We start from the raw sequence: 17912 nt of genomic DNA, 5'->3' as shown, positions 1-17912 counted from the left end.
ACAAAAAAAGCATTGAAGGAATATTGAGTTTTAGTCTATCACTCTCCATAGCAACTCTGCTGATGATAACGGTCTAGACATCTACTCCATCAATTCAGAAAAAAATGGAATTGTCAGATTTTTCAATGTAAATAATTTGGTTCTACAGTCTTACTATAGCTAACAGGAATATTAGGTATTAACATTTATAAACAAAACTCTAAGGTATTTAAATACTACTAGAGAGTAGATTTGATTTTATTCAAAAGATTACTAAAAAGGCTTTACAGCACAATTTATATATTTTTAAATAAAATATATTAACTAATCCTTTTACTATCTTTTTGTTCCCTCCTTCATCTTTTAACTTCTTTGTTTTTTTCATATCATTATTACAAACTTACACTGTTTTAACACACAATGCAATATATAGACGTATTATAGAAATGTACACTTGAAACCTATGTAATTTTACTAACCATTGTCTCTTCAATAAATTAAAAAAAAGATGTCTTGGCCAAAGCAAAAAATAAAGAATTACTATAAATATGTATATATTAAAATATATTACAAATGTGTGTCGTATAATATATATCACTATATATATATAACTGTATATATAACCATATATTTATAACCATACATATCACTGGTGGGTTAAATATAACCTGGTTCAATTCTGAGATGATAGTCCCTAACACAACTCTCTTTTCCAATCCTTTTCCAATCCATGTTCTTAAAGTTGTGAAATATATCATGAATACTAAGCAATGCATAAGACATATGTTCAATGAAAGGATACTTACAAACTGAATACCTTTATAAACACTCTCCAGGTTAAGACACTGGAATTTCTTTCTTTCTTTCTATCTTTTTTTAAGTTATAAGCAGGTAGGATTTGGCTCAATTGAGAAAAGGTTTTTTTTCTATTTTTTAATAAAAAGTTTTTAAAATTCTATTAAGTATAGTTGATGTACAATCTTAAATAAGTTTTAGTTGTACAACATAAATATATAAATATTTATATACCGTATGAAGTGTTCACTTAGTTCCAAATCTCCAAGAACATAATGGACTGCCTCATTAAGGTAGAGAGCTCTGAATTTTTCAGGCAGATTGGACAATAAACTATCAGTGATATTGTATAGGGTTATGAATCATCACATCTAGATATAATGGAATAGAATTTTCATATCAAGGGCAAAAAATTTATATTTTAAAATGCTCAGCTTGGTTTGAGAATCACTGACATAGGAGAAGTCCTAACTTTAAGTCAGAATTAGAGAATTTCTAAAGCCCCTTCCCATAATGGTCTATGGCTTTCTGTGTACAATAGTTTAACTATGAGAGAGAAGTGCTACATTAAGATTTTAGGAGTAAATCATTATCAAGAAAAATTACAATCAAGAAGAGGGAATATGATGATTACAATATTTCACAGCACCTAAAGGATTAGTGGAAAGGCACTCAATTTTGTCTAATAATTTGGCCTTAAAATCTTGAGTCTTTAGAATTATCTTTCTTATCCATTTCTTAGTTCAGCTATTTTAATAAAAAATTTTTAAAATAAATAGCTGAAATAGGCATCCGTTCATTATTCAACACACATTGGTTGAGGGCCTATGCTACACTTGGCAGTGTTCTAGGCACTGGTGATACGACAGTGCCAGAACTGATAGAGAGTCTGCTCCCACGAAACTAACATTTCAGTACACCCTAAATATTGTTTTCTGAGAGAAACCTACTTAAATCATAGGTTCTTTTTATTTTTGTAGTTATAACCACTTGTACAGATTGAACCTAAATTCTAATTTTATTTTTTTAGAGCAACATCAGAATCTTGATATATAAAATCAGTTTTAAACCAGTAAAGCATTCTGTGATACAAAGATGATATTAACATTACCATTTATTAAAACAATGATAAAAATAAAGTGGTGGAGACTTTGAAAGTATAATAGGACAATGAAGTAGCTATACATTAAGAAATGTCTATAAATAGCTCCCTTCTAATATACACTCATTACGTTGACAGACTTTCATGAATATTTTATGTATCCTTAAACATAATGGAACTTGCTTGTTTCTTTTATAATATGTAGAATTCTTTTAATGAAGAGTGGGGTATTCCAATGAATGGTAGAAATAAAGTTTAATGATGTGTTAAAATATTAGATATGGGAGTTATGGATTATATAAATAACCATTAAATAAAAAAGTAAAACCAACTCTGGAAGTCTTGAAAATTAGAAATAAGAAGGCATCAAGTTAGATGGAAACTGGGAAATGGAGATTCTTCTTCTATTAAGCATGTGCTTGATTAAAGCAAAGCATACACACACACATCACCACCACCACCACCACTACCAACAACATAAATAGAACACTAGAGCTATAATCTCCTTTCATTTCAGCAACTACAGATCGCAAGCCAATGTGTTATTTAGAAGTACAGAAAAAGATAGAAAAGGGGCCACTTGTTAACAACATCCCTTCACATTGTGGTTTAACTGCTTTGTTTGAAGTGATTCCCTAAACAATAGTCACAATGAATTAAGACATTTTAAAATATACAAATTTAAAAATATACATGAAAAGTCAGCAAAACTGATAAATGCTCATTATATTTGCTGAATTATATAAGCCATTTTTATGTATTCCCTCTACTGGTGTAATTATTACTTGAAAGACAAATCTTATCTCATATTTCTTAGATAATGTTTCTCCTCTTTGTCATATTTGCTAATTCCTATTTGATTTTACAATTCTTTTCCTAGTCTACGTGTCCTTTTAAGAACAAGATCCAATCCCATGGTAAATTTACTCAGCTCCTAAGATCTCTTCTGGGCAATCCCAAATTTTACATCATAATCCTATGCTTAAACTCAGCAATATAAAAAAATTTCATTTCACTGATGGAATGGGGGTCAAAGTTAGAAATGGAAAATTAAAGTATGTCATTGAATTTCAAGCATGTTTCCCAGGACACATTTTGAAATTACTACACTAAAAGAGTCCATCATAAAGTTTGGGAAATGCTGAGTTAAACAAAACTTTATTACAGGACTTTTCAGAGTGCTGATGTATGCTATGAATCTTGAAGGAAGAACAGTATGTATAGTAGTTCCCAAATTTATTGACATAAAACCATTTATTTTGAAGCATCAGCTCATGGGATTAATTTTCTAGAAATGCACTTGGAAAGCACTGATTTAAAAAGTTCAATTTTATACATTTAAGTATTCATACTTCATAGTCTTACCTCACTGACTGATTTTAACCAGAGACCTTTTCAGATTCACATGGCAGGAAGATTTAAAAGAAACTAAACAGTAGTATCTAAGGGACCCAAGCGTAAAATAATATGTAATGTTTTAATTATTTTATTTTTTGGATTTTAAAAGTCTTATGCTTGGTTTACACAGAGCTAAGAGAAAGTGTTTGATAAAGCTCTAAAATATGTTCTTGAGCTATTAAATCAGAAAAAAAGACTTCTTAATGATTAGAGGCTATAGAAGTCACGAGTTTTCTTCTGAGAACGTTTTCCTACCTGTACAATGCTGAAAGAGTCACTTGTCTCTTCTTGCTTGCCTCAATTTATTGATTTCAAAGGCATTCTACAATGAAGTAAGAGGAACACTGGACTTTGGTGTCAAAATATATGATTTCTATCACGACTTTGACACTTAAATTATTTAATATTGGGCATTTTAGATAACCTCTTGCAACTTCAATTTTCCATGCACCTACACTTCAGTTAGTAGTAGAGAGCTTTAAATGATATAATTAAGTAGTTTATTAAAATGTTGTACCACAGGGAAGTATTATTACTGAATCAACACATTACAATTACTTTTTATACTTTCACTCTATCCTGTAATCATTTATTTCCTTCTCTATCTCCCCTCTGAACTTTAAGCAATTTGAGAAAAAGATTAAGTTTTGTTAACCACAATTTCCCCTATTTTAGCACAGGATCTGGCATAACAAATATCTGCTGAATAAATGAAGGCAATTTAAGAAATAAAATAATTTTAATTTCAAGACCATTAAAGGTTAACCATATCAAACTATGAAACAAACCTTATAAATGTTTTCCAGAATCTCTAACATATTACTTTGTGACATTATCTTATAATGAATTGTTTTTGGTATTTTGGAAAATTATTTGTCTTGCAGAAATTGTAAGAAGGATCTATCTTATTCTGAACTGTCATGTGGCAAAGTGCTGTAGGAAAGTTTCTATGAAATATGCAATTCTAAAAAGCCAAAAAAAGTCAGAATTATACAAATTTACTTTCTTTCTTTATCAATCTTTACTATTCAAATACTTGTCATGTGCCAGGAAAGGTGTTAAGAGCTTTAAAGATATAATCTCATTAAATTTTCATGGCAACGCTGTGAGACAGTTACTCTATTATTCCCCGAAACACAGTTTTTATTTGCCCAAGTTTACATTGTTAGGAACTGGGAGAAGCAGGATTCAATCCAGGTTCTGTCTGAATCCAGAGCTAACATTTAACCATTATTATATGTTATGTCTTATGCATATTTTGGAAGAAGTAAGCATTATTTATTGTAATACTAAAAATACATTTTGAATGACAGTAATATTATGCTTATAATGAGTCAGAGTAACATGACATTAAGTTCATAGTCACAACTTTTCAAAACAAGCCAGCCGAATTCCCAACATAAGGTAGTAATTCATACTCCATGATAAATAGTAAAATAAAGCTGATTAAGTCATAGAATGTCCTGAAAATTGCAGTTGTTGTTAGATAACTTCAATATTGTTTTATATATCATTTATTCAAAATATTTTGAAAGAAAGTTTAAGAAAACTGATTTACAAATCTTCTTACTTTTGCCATCCCCAAATGATAATCATTAATTTATACGTAAAAATGCTGTATGAAGTCTATCTAACAAGAGTGAAAGAAAACCATGTTAGAAAAGATAACAAAAGAGCTCATTAGGCAGTATTTAAAGATTAGACAAACTCATACCAATCTAATGTTCCCCCAAAAGAATGGTGTAAAATGAATTCTAAAATCCTATTGAAAGGTGCAAAAAAGAGAGAAATGATTCTTCATCATACATCAAATCAGTCAACCAACCAACCAACCAAACCTATCTTTCCTAAATGGAATACAAGTGGGTCATAAAACAAATTCTTAAGAAATAAACTCCATTGATTGCTGAAACAAAGAAGAGGTTTATATCCTTTGGAAAAAATATGACCTCCTTGACTATTTAAAAACTTTTGTCAAAGAAGATTGAGATAAACATATTGGGTGCTGCACTATGCTAGAAGCACTGTGGGAAGCTCTTCACGCCTCTAAACTTTCACTGCTTCATTACAACCTCATTTATTCATATATTCATACAGGTGTGAGGTATTGTAGATATTAGCAGGTATGATAATAGAAATGATACATACCCTACCTTCAAAAGGCTAACTAATGGTCAACCATGGTAGATTAAACATATACTTCAATAACTATACCGCAGGGGAGAGAAAAGAGTGCCACAGAGATACTGTTATTGTAAAAGAATATTAGATAAATTGTGAAAAAAGAGAAGAGTGTTTCTTGGATGAATTTATATTTGAGTTGGGTATTGAAAGATGGGTACGTACTTTACTCATAAAGAGAAAGAAAGAAACCATACTTTAGACACAAAAATCAATGTAAGCATACACGCAATAAAAGCAAAAGCCTGTAATGAGAAGGGTCAGCATGTGTGAAATGGTGAAGTAATATAAGGCTAAAAAAAATAAAGACTGGAATTGTGTTGTTACGGTTCTAGAGTCTAAGGTCAGGTGTTGGTAGGTTTGGTTTTTTTCCTTGACTATTGCTTCCTCAAGATTAGACCCCATTTCTCCACATGGAGAATCAGAATTTGAAAAATGAAGCCATACGACAGTACCAGACTATACTGACTTACTGGTATCTACCACAATAATACTCATGCATGAAAACTGCTGGACTTCCAACGTGAGCTTACTTTTACTATTTCTACAAAAACCAAACCTCTGTATGTTAAATTTGTTCATCATGAACGATACTTGTAAATCTGTCGGAGTCCCTGGTCAGAATGCTGCATTTAGTTTAGAATAACAGCTGTAGATTAATTTTCCTATTGACTTGTCAAAGTAACTACTGAATATGATGGAAACTACTGCAGCAATTTTTCTCCTACTGTGATTATTTTGTATGGTAGAAGTCATTCCAATTTAATTATTTCTCTACTTTCAGACTAAATTTATTTTGATCTCTGACATACAACACGTGGGAAGAATGTTAGAAATAAATATTTAAAAGTAGCATAAAAATGAATTTTACCCATTATACAAGGCAAGAATACAGAAAGATTAACCTATGTATTGAACAGTAGTGGTAATGCCAGAAAACAAAAAAGTTCAATATATAAACGAATGCTAATGGGCATTTTACATACATACAAACATAAATTGGTATTTTAGCCATAACAAAATCAATTCATCAGTAAAAATGAATCTGTGTAGACATCTCTGAACAAGACTTTCTGTGTGATATAACAGGATAGAATAATGAGTCACCACAGAAACACAAATTAACAGAAATTGCTAATAATGATTACATTACAAGGTCAATTAAACTGTATATTTTAAAATTTATGTAAGATGTGGGAGTAAATTTTAACTAATACTGATCTCCAAATTCATATCAAAGAATATAGATATGGTATTGAAGTAGAAATATTATGAGTTTGCTGAAGAAATCACCCTGAAAATATGATGACACCAATAGCAAAGCAAAAGTTGTATTACAAACCTATAACCTTACTACTCATTCCTAATCCTTTTTACTTCAATGCAACACTCAATCTATATCTTGTCTTAACTAAAACCTAGTGCTTCCCTGAACACACTGCTTCGCCCTAAAGTCCTATCTAGTGACAAATGCCTATTCTTGGTCAAAGTTGTGATATTTCTGACTACTGGCTACTTTTTCTTGAATATATGTCTCTTCTACTTTTATTAAAAAATTTAAATGTCTTTACAGCTTATGACTGTTGGCTATGCCAAAATATACTTCTTCGTTTTTTCCTTTTTTTCCCCTATTATCTGATAACCTCATGGTCACTACCTCATTCACTTAAGTTTTTAGGGCCTGGTTTAGTCTTCCTTTTAATTCTCAATCTTACCACAATCCTACGAAGCTTAAGTATTCATTAAAAAGACCTAAGCAAATACCTAATAATTCCAAAACTTACATATCTCCTGTTACCTTCATATTTATTCTTTTCATCTACCCTCCACTCCAATGCTCATGACTTAGAATTTATCAACTAATGGAATAATTCCACCACAAAAATCTTAAATTTCAATTCCACAGTCTAACAAAAACCTCTTCCAGCACCCAAAACTTGTTTTTGTACTACATCATATAGTTTTCGAATTCTTAGATTTTTCTCTATATCCTCCTACTCTCTCAGTTCCTGTCTGGACTTTTATTCTTTCTGGTCTACAACTGACGTTTACACAAGCATCCTCAATTTCTTTCCACTACTATTTTTCCAACAACCCCACGTCCATCAAAACTCCCAACCCTCAACAAATGCTCCAGTTTGACTCCTCTGTTTCTACACTTAGATTGGCTGACTGCTGCTAGAAAAGATCACACTGCTCTTACACATTGGTGTATCTTGAAATTGTTGGTCTCCAACCTTCAGCTGGATCTGCACAACTATTCATTAGCCCTTTAGTTTGTCCTTGGTCAGCTACTTCTCCTATTTTTTTTGGTAATTATTCCTAATCCTCAAATCAAATCTCTATTTGAACTTCCAATCTCTTATATTCTTGCCTCTTATGTGTTTGAGAACATTAAGGCCATCAGGTAGTGACAACCAACTTCCCAATTCCCTAATAACTATCTATTTTCATATCTATCTGTCCCCTGGTTTGAGCCAATCCATCCACCTATGCTTCGGATCCCAACCCTTCCCTTCTTCAGCTTCAGCTTCTTACTCTAGTAGCTGTACCTTCACAGTAGTCTATCTTCAAATGTTCCTTCTCTTCAGACTACATGCATGATCAAATCTGAAATCTCTCACTTTCAGTGATCCCATATGACGACTGTGAAATCACAAGCACATTCTACCACACATGGAAAATATAACAGAAAATCAACATTTAATCCAGTTATTTTCCTAATTTTTAAATGAGAATAGTTTATTTAATTACAAATTGAGAACATTCAATATAGAGAGAGTTCACAGTTTTAGGCCAATGATTATACTTTTGATCAAAGGACAAATTTTGGACTGTACAAAATAGGAAAGAAACTGATCACCTTTTCTTAAGAAAAAGGTCTGTATTTTATTCATCTTCAGCACCTTGGTGATGTTAAAAATGTAAGCAAGAATTTAAAAAGAAAGAGATTAATAAACGTTTTGGGGAAAGGTGGCTCTTAAAGGGTATTGGAATAGAATAAAAGATGTTTGACAAACTAAACCCTAAACAAATTATCATTTGCATTTTATCAACACTATTCCCATAATATTTATTGAAGAAGCAAATAAGATTCCCCCCTCCCTTTTATTTTACAGAGCCATTTTAAAGATACAATTCATATACCATAAAATTCACTCTTTTAAAGTACACAATTCACATATGAACTACTTCAGAAAAACTTTGACTACTCATTTTTTATGCTATTGTCATTGAGCTAGGATTTATGGGTTATTATTTTTAAAGATAAGACTTTCCTACTAAATTACCATGTTTCCCTGAAAATAAGACCTAGCTAGACTATCAGCTCTAATGCGTCTTTTGGAGCAAAAATTAATATAAGACCTGGTCTCATTTTACTATACGATCGGGTCTAATAATATAATATAATATAATATAATACAATACAATATAATATAATATAATATAATATACAATGTAATACTTACTAGGTCTTATATTAATTTTTGCTCCAAAAGACGCATTAGGGCTGATTGTCTGGCTAGGTCTTATTTTTGGGGAACAGGGTAATCTCCATAAAAGATACAGCTTAAATTATGAAAGTAGAAATGGGGTTGGGGAAAATGGACATATTTCAGAATTAATTAAGCATTAGAATCAATAAGACTTGGTGACTGGAGGGAAGGAATTGTGCTCAGTGGAGAAGGACTAGTAAAGAGTGATGCCCATGTTTCTAGTTTGGGCAAGTATGAGGAAATTCATGTAGAGATATTTGTTCTACTAATAGTTAGTCACCGAATCAATTATCTCTTGAGTTCATGATTATAAAGGCAAATCATCAGCAAAACAGAAGATGCTTACTTTCCTGGTTCCTGTGTTCTATATTCATCTAAACTCTGGAAGAGAGTATGAATTTCCATTCTCCTATTTCCAAGCAAAAAAGCCCAAACAGATAAAGTAGGTAGGTACATGTGACAGAGTCAGGATGAGAATCCAGATATCTTAGATTCCTAATCCACATTTATTTTTATGAGATACACTGTGTCCCTATAGAGGTATATAACATAGGCATACATATGCCATATCCATCAAATTGTATTATATGGTCAGGAATATGTGTTTTTACATGTTAACTCTGATCTAAAACTAATACATTAGCAGCAATAAATATTTCATTAACAATTCTTCTGCTTGCCCTTCTAAAGATTATAAGAATTTTTCTCCAGATAATTTAAATGGCTTAAGTCTCTTAAAAACAGCTATTCATGAAAATTTGAACTGATGCCATCTTTTTCCTTTAAAAAATTTCTCTATCTCAAGGACATTCTCTTAAAAAAGATAAATTGTAATTCCATAGAAATGTCTGAGAATTAATATTTATAGAGAATGAGTTTCTTGAATTTTTTACATTTGTTTTATGTCTCCAGAACAGAGCCTGGAAGAATACGAGTCTAGTCTGATCACAAAACTATCAACATTGTTGGTTTTGACAGTGTTATACTTTCCAGTATTTTTTTTTTCTATCTTTCATTCCAGATTTAAGATCTCCCCTTTCTGTGCCAAATTCTTTTGTCAAATACCCTTGCGAATTTGTTCAGGTACCTCGATGCCATTTTTTGGATATGGAGCTACCCTTAAACATCTACCCACGCAAAGCTAAGAAACTGCTTCACTTTCAGGCTTAGAAGTTTAGAAATGTTTAATTATATTTCTGTCCCCAATTCTTAGTACCGTGCCTGAGAAATTTTCTACATAAATGTTGGTTGAATGAACTATTTCTCCTTACTCTTAACACTTTTTTTCTGGGCCAGATTACCACATATATTTGGTATATAATCAGCAAATGTAAATTGACATAAAATACACGTATCTACACAGAGAAAAATATTTTAAATGGCAAATATAATTTCATACTTTCTAGAGTTCACCATATCATCATCAATGGTACTGGGGCTTTTACTAGATCTATATACATGTGTGTAAATATAAATAGCTAAATCAAATATATTATTAATCAACTTAGAAAAATATTAATGCAAATATTTCATTAACTTTTTGAATTTACTTTTTGCTATTCATTTTCTACTTGTACATTTAGAAGATGCTCAATCATTTGACTTAATATAAAACAAATAATATAATTCTGTATCACAATGATATTTGATTACTGTAATGAAAACGGCAACTGCAATAGATTTTATTGTGGTCAGTGTTAATTTTAAATACTAACATTACTATAAATACTTAAATGCTGATGTCAGAATTTTTTGTTCATTTATGAAAGCTTGGATTACAAGTGAAAGGCATAAAATGTCAATCTTATTATAGAATAAGATTATTTCTAATAATGTTGCATAAGCATGTAAGTTGTTTCGATCATTTAACCAATCTGTAACTGTGTTTATCATCTACCAAAACAAAATTTCTCTGGGGGTACTCGGACATATTTTCTCTCAGAATAAAGAGTGTTAGTATTATTCAAAGAAATATAAGCAAATTCAAGATTGTATGTTGCAACAATTAATTAGGGTCACCAATATTTTCTTACAAAAATTGCAGTTGACACTGCTTGTCATCTTATGGAATACATGTTTCCTGGAGAGAAATGCCTGACTAGTTTATAGTTGCAGAAATATTCTATAGTTACTTAAGCTGAGTACAGTGCCTCAGTGACTCATATTTCTAGGAATACACCATCTTTCCCTTTTCCCTATAAAATGATGTGTTCTCTTCCTGAAGAACATGAAGAAAGAAATATTAAAAATTGGGAATTTAATTATATACAGTATATACAAAATAAAGCATATTAGAGACTCATATTTTGCCGTTTTTGGAAGAAAGGGAACTATGTTTCTTTCCAAGGAAACCTTGGAAAGCTTTTCTCTCTGAATTAATGACAAAATGATCCTATGCCTAAATCAGAAAAATTATCTTCACTAATAAACCAATGGAATTATCAAAAGTTAGACAAATAATGAAGACAGACAGACTAAAATTACTAGTTTAGACTCAAATCACAAAATATTCCTAACTTAAGATTCATGTTTAGGTTTAGTGTCTATTAGAAACTTTCATAGTGCAGAGATATAGTTAAACATACCAATCTGAGACAAAAAGTGAAGTACCATAGACTAAACCACTGAATTGTATAAACCAAGGGGTAAATGTCTGTCCCAATTATGAGTTAATTATGAGTAAAGCAGAAACTGAGACTGGGTTTAGATATAATGATGCAAAATTTGGCTTATAATAATGTATGCTTATCAAACAGACTTCATACTAACACAAAATCAAATTCTGGACAGAATCCTAGAAACACCAATTCCTCCAAAATGTACATAATTTGCAATTCTCGGTCTCAGATAAATGCAATTAGAGAAATCTCATCTCCTCGGGTAGAGGGATGAAGTGTTTCTGCATACTGTGCAGATCTGACCTTCAGTACAACACTGTAAAGATAGCTTCATATGGAACTTAGTGCCTTGTGCTATGAAAATGAAAACAGTTGCCTTATGCCTTATTGCTTGTGTTTTTTTCTCTGTCTTTGTCCCCTGTTTAAATTTCCTTCTCTGACAGTTTCTCTGGCTGAATGAATTTCGAGAGGGCCTAACTCAATATGTCTGCCTTCTAATAAGCTCTAGGGCATCAAATCTTTTTTATCAGAGTATGAAAGAACACTGTCGCTGCTTTGAAATCCTCATCAGGACTCAAAACTACACTAGAACCCACTAGAAAACTAAGAAGCAAAGGAGCCAGAGACTGAATAAAGTTTACTTTTTGCTACTCATTTTAAAAATTAATTTCCAGTATGTAGTATTTCTTATAAAGTAGGGTAAACATTTTCAGACACTTTAGAACCTCATTTTAAAGATTGTGACTCTACAAATGGGAAGGATATAAAATAATTAATGCTAAAGAATAAAGGGAAATTTAAGTTTGATTCAGTTACGTAACTTGAAAACCAAATAAGACTCTCAGAGCTAGTGGATACAAATTAAAGACTGTTTAATAATTCAATCTATTTGATAATAATTTGCCGACATACTAATTTGTTGTATTAGAAGATATATAGATAAACCACAAGAAAAGAAACCAAATGCAAATGGCAAAGCAGTTTTTAGGGGTAGGAAAAAGGACTACATAAAGGGAAACGTCTACAAAAATAAACATATTTTACCTGTCATCATCCTGTGAGAATCGCTTTTGCAAATCCTCTTTATTCCACTGTTCTTTTTCATTCCCTTGCTCAGGTATATCTTGGGTTTTTTTCTCGCCTCCTGATTCTCTGTTTTTTTCATTATTACATATTTTTATAATTTCTTTCCCTTTCCCATTCTCATTAATTCTTTCTTCCTTTACCTCCTGCTCCTCATGAACTATCTCTTCATGTTTATCCCCTTCTTTCCCTCCCTCTTCTATTCCCTTTGGCCTTTGAAAGCAACACAAATCGGAGGCATGCAAATAAACACAAAAAAGAAAGAGAAAGTAAGAAAAAATGCATACAAAATTAAACAGAAAGGTAATGAAAACTACTAAAACATAAATAAAAATTAAACTTTTAAATGTTGAAACTTTCCCCCAGTGTATACCAGAGAAGCACTGTGTAAAACACTTCCTCATAATTATTTTTAAATCATATATTCCTGTTACAAAGTTGCATGGAAAAAAGTTCTGGTTTCTCCATTATAGATTTTTTTTTGATACAATAGAAGTAAAAAAATAATTTAGCTCAGGTACTGGTAAAATCTATAGGTCCGGTAATGAACACAAATTATACTAACATGTATCTGACACTTAGAAATTTTGAGAAGCTATGGAGGTTTTTCACGCATTTATAAAAGTTTCAGGAGGATAAAGGAGCATCATATTAAAAAAGGAATATTCTCATGTTTTCTGAATGACTGAAATATATTCACCTAGGAAAATAAAAACCTTCAAAATATTATTTTTCATATATCTTAGAATATTAAAAAAATTCAAGTTTTCACAAAATGTCACTTTAATTTCATAAAGACATAATAATAACAGAATTACTTCTTAAACAGCAGACATTAAAAAACAACTAATGATATTATTTCAAATAATCTAGTAGGAAAATTGTTATAAGTTCTATAAAACTCTCTTGTGCAAGAAGTTTGAAATGCAGACCAAAATATAAAAAGTAATATGTATAGAAGATCTTACTGCCTTAACCTTTAGAAATAAAGACATTTATATTTATCCAAAGAAAAATAAGTAGCTTCTAGGATATATTTAGAGTAGTTTCCTGCTCAAGTCCCCTTACCTGATTTTCTTGTTTCCTCTTGGTCGTTCTGATTGGACAGACATGTAGCTTGTGCTGCTGAAACGAGAAGCACTACTAGTCCTTGAAACCGCAGATATATCACTTACATCACTGTCCGAAGATTTAGTGGAAATATTATCTGCCCCTCTATGAGGATCCCATCCTGATCGATACTGTTAACACAGATTGACAAATACGCAGAAGTTGTCAGTATTACCACACAAAGCAATTATTAGCTTCTCCTATTTCAGCACTTTATTGTCCACAGAGGATACTGCAAAAACCCCCACTCAGTTGCATATAAAACAAAAGTGAATGGCAATTCTCCTAAAAGAAAAATTCAATTTATATGAAACCCTTGTTTTTAGCAAAGGCAATTAGAGCGTTTTCACCACACCCCAATGAAGGCCATTACAATAGTTTCACAACAGCAATGGCCTCAGGGAAGAACATTAGGTAAAATCTGGGAAATAAACATTTGGCTTAATATAAGGGAGTAGAATTTTTTTTATTTCTGAATAAAATTTGAAAAAAGAGTATGATAAAGTTGCCATTGTAACTTATAAAATCCAATTTTGCAGCCATCAATTTTCTCTTTAATCCGTTATGTTTCATTGAAAACCTAGAGACAACATAAAATCTAATTATTAAAATACTGTTTTTAGAATAGCCAAGAGAAAAGAGAAAGTTTCATTTCTGAATGATGCTGGAATTTTGATGAATCCTAGAAATACTAGAAAAAGTCATTATTATTTACAATAGTTCAAACTTCCTGTAATTAAAATAATCAGTTATCTGGCACAGGCAGGGTGCAGGGTGTTCTGGGTGTTCAAATATTCTGGTAAATCGAAAACCATCATAAATGCTTTACATTAATGACATTGGGTTGTAAAAAACATAATAGACTTTGGAGTCTGGGAAACCAAGAGTAAGGAAAACTCTTACTAACTGGGTAAACTGGAGCAAATTCCTTTACTTTTAAAAACCTGTTTATAAAATAAAAGGGATAATATCTTCTTTGCAGGGTTGTTTTAAAAACTATAAATACAGCAGACCCTTGAACAACACCAGGGTTAGGAAAGTTTATCCCCCACACAATCGAAAATCAGTATATAATTTTTGACTCCTCTAAAACTTAACTACTAATCACCTACTGTTGACTGGATCTTTATCAATAACAAACAGTAAATTAACACATGTTTTGTATGTCATATGTATTATATATCGTACTCTTACAGTGAAGCAAGTTAGAGAAAATAAAATGTTATTAAGAAAATAGTAAGAGAGAAAATACATATACAGTATTTGTTGAAAAAAATCCACATATAAGTGGATCTGCACAGTTCAAACCAGTGCTGTTCAAATGTAAATGTAATACATGTCTGGTACCTGGCATAATGTAAATAAATGCCAGTATTATTATTGTCCTGCCAGTTAATCCTGGAGTAAGAGAATATCTGCTAATAGATTTTTCTTTATAGGCACTTCAAACATACTACTGAAATATCCTTATCTAATCAATTTTGCAACAGAGATTTTTCAAAACATAGAGTGTGGTAAATTTCACAAAGCCTTAGGAAGATGATTATCTTATATAAGCCATTTACCGTGACTTGAAGATTCGCTGCAAATATTAGATGTAAACATATTGGCTAAGATAAAATGAATTGTACTAGGGTGTAGTACAACCCTTAGCTCAGATTCAAAATGACCTGTTTTTTAACCCCAGGATCTTCCACTATCTAGTTGTATATTTTTGAGTTAACCTATGCTTTTCTTCAAATGTAAAATAAAGCGATTATTTCTAAGGGTCATAACATTTTAATAATCAAATACTTAATCTAGAAATATACATTCAAATTAGGTGAAATGTTGGCCTTTCTTATCCCATTTTAACTTTCCACCTTGTTGGGTAAATTCTCTATTACCACAAAGAATACAATTAAATTCTTTAAAAAGTCATTGCCTTTTGTTTCAGGAAATATCTATGTAAATAGAACTCTCATGTTTTATTTTAAAAGGAAGGTTATTTATTTACAGTGGATTTATTTGCAGAACACTTAGTCCCTGATATTCTTTTTCAAATTAAAGTTATTTAAAATGATAAAAAACATGTTACTGTAAATGAAAATGTCTTCAGCCATTGACTAGAATAGCATTTCAATAAGTGAATCAACGTATCTATTTTAGATATGCATATACATACTGGCTAACATAGATAACGGGTGTATGTGTATATATAACATAATACATACGTACACATATATATACACATAATATATATGTACACATAATATACGTTTCACCAAATTTATTAAAAGTAAATTTTAATATCAAGTTGAGACATAAATGGGAAGTCTTTAATTTCATTTATATACTTTTTGGACATTTCATTTATATGAAAAATGAATGTTTCAAAAATATTTTCAAAACTATTAAACTGTTCAATACATATTGTACTGTATTTGACAGACTTTATCTTTCTCATTCTTATAATTTATAATAAAAAAGAGAAGCAGCCTGCTATTATATCTTTTAAAACAATTTATCATTGCATAGATAGGCAGTTTGGTATTACATTTTTTTCTTTGAAGCAGATTTGGTATTATATTTTTTCCTTCGCTTTTGTTCATGGGACTATAATATCATCCAAATTCAAGTTTCTACGAGGTAATAAGGATATTATGTGATGATTAGGAGCATATACTCTGGAGTGAGCCTGACTCAGTGGTCTGAATCCTGGCTACATAAATTATTAGGCTTGTGATCTTGGGCTAATTGTTTCTACGAGTTCCAGTTTTTTATCCAATATAATGTGGATAACAATCATACCCGTCTCCTGAACTTGCTGCAAGGATTAAATAAGATAATGTATGCAAAGCACTAAGCACAATATCTGACTCATAATAAGTGTTTCATAAATGACAAAGGATGATGATGATGATGATGATAATGATTATATAGCAGCTAAAAATTGGCTTGGTATCAATTCTAGGAATATCTTTACTAAAATAAATATTAGGTCGAAACACACAACAATAAATATATTATTTTACGACTGCTCTAAGCTGCAGGAAAAATATAACTATTTCTACATATATATACCCAATGGATTTGTTTCAAAACTCTGTTTATAGAGCTAAATTTAAATATTAAATGAAACTTTTTTCACTAACTCCCAGTATGTCGTCAGGCCTCACCTTCCGCATTTGGCCAGGTTCATCTATGTCCCATCAACTTATAGGGAGTTACTGATCCGCAACTGCAGGATGAGGAATAGCTCTATCTCAGCAGGAAATATATGACACTTCTTGGCTGACATAGAGATTCATTTAAAATTTTTGTTTCTCGTACTTTATCCTGATATCCAAAGCTCCCTGGTAACTGTTTATCCCATGTCTCCTGGACTGCTTGTCTGATTTGCTTTGCCTTCATTTCTAAATCATAACTGTATACCTGACTTTCGAATTTCAGTAGTTAGGATTCTGACTTTGCATACTTTGGACTTTTTCTTTTCAGGTTGTCATGATTTTTGATCCTGTTGCTATGACTCACAGGCCAGCCGACGGCTTAAGAATTTGTTTTTTTAAGACACACATGGTGTACATTATACCTATCTTTGGCTAAGACCTCTCAGATAATCTAGTTTGCTGAGCTAAAATTTTGGATATGTAAAATTTAAGGAAATATAAGATTCTATATGCTATAGTTTGATGCCTTGTATATAATTCATCACACGATACCTCTTGTTAAAGGTGTGTGTGTGTGTATGTGTGTGTCTGTGTGTTCATGTTTAATTTTCAAACCCTCTATTTGAATATAAGATCCTGAAGGCCAGGACAATATTTTCCTTATCTTTGTAACTCTCTGAGCACGTAAGAGTCAAAGATTTAATTTAATTTAAACTCTGACATTTAGCTTTCATACCAGGAAGACAAGGATAAATCATCCCATTGTAAGGATTATCATGAGGAGTGAGGAATAAGATGCTCAAAATACCCAATAGTATGCTTAGCGTACAGCAGATTCTCATTTCCAGTGCCTAAAGCAGGAGGTCACTAAATAAAAAAACAGAGTGGAACAATTTACATAAAAACAAAAAATTAGCCCAAATCTCTAGTCTGATGATGATTCTGCTATCTACTCAAGGCTTGCACCAAACGTATTTTTCTGTCTATTTCTAAGCAACTG

The 17912-nt window shown here is 31.3% G+C and overlaps 1 protein-coding gene across 50 annotated transcripts in view; it reads right to left on the bottom strand.

Annotated features, from left to right (window-relative positions):
• RIMS2 (regulating synaptic membrane exocytosis 2) overlaps positions 1-17912 on the bottom strand; it is a 605364-nt gene that overhangs the window by 114456 nt on the left and 472996 nt on the right. For 34 of the 50 annotated variants that reach the window (XM_033125918.1, XM_033125932.1, XM_033125958.1 and 31 more), the window contains one exon: positions 13722-13894. The exons of 15 other annotated variants lie outside the window; for them this stretch is intronic. In XM_033125918.1, the coding sequence (XP_032981809.1) occupies positions 13722-13894 (173 nt within the window). Of the gene's footprint in view, positions 1-12614; positions 12867-13721; positions 13895-17912 lie in introns of all 50 variants that reach the window. One more of the 50 variants, XM_033125957.1, reaches the window with a different exon arrangement.

Source organism: Rhinolophus ferrumequinum, chromosome 14 (assembly GCF_004115265.2).
Source record: "Rhinolophus ferrumequinum isolate MPI-CBG mRhiFer1 chromosome 14, mRhiFer1_v1.p, whole genome shotgun sequence".
NCBI lineage: Eukaryota > Metazoa > Chordata > Mammalia > Chiroptera > Rhinolophidae > Rhinolophus > Rhinolophus ferrumequinum.
This window is presented reverse-complemented; position numbering and strand designations above follow the sequence as displayed.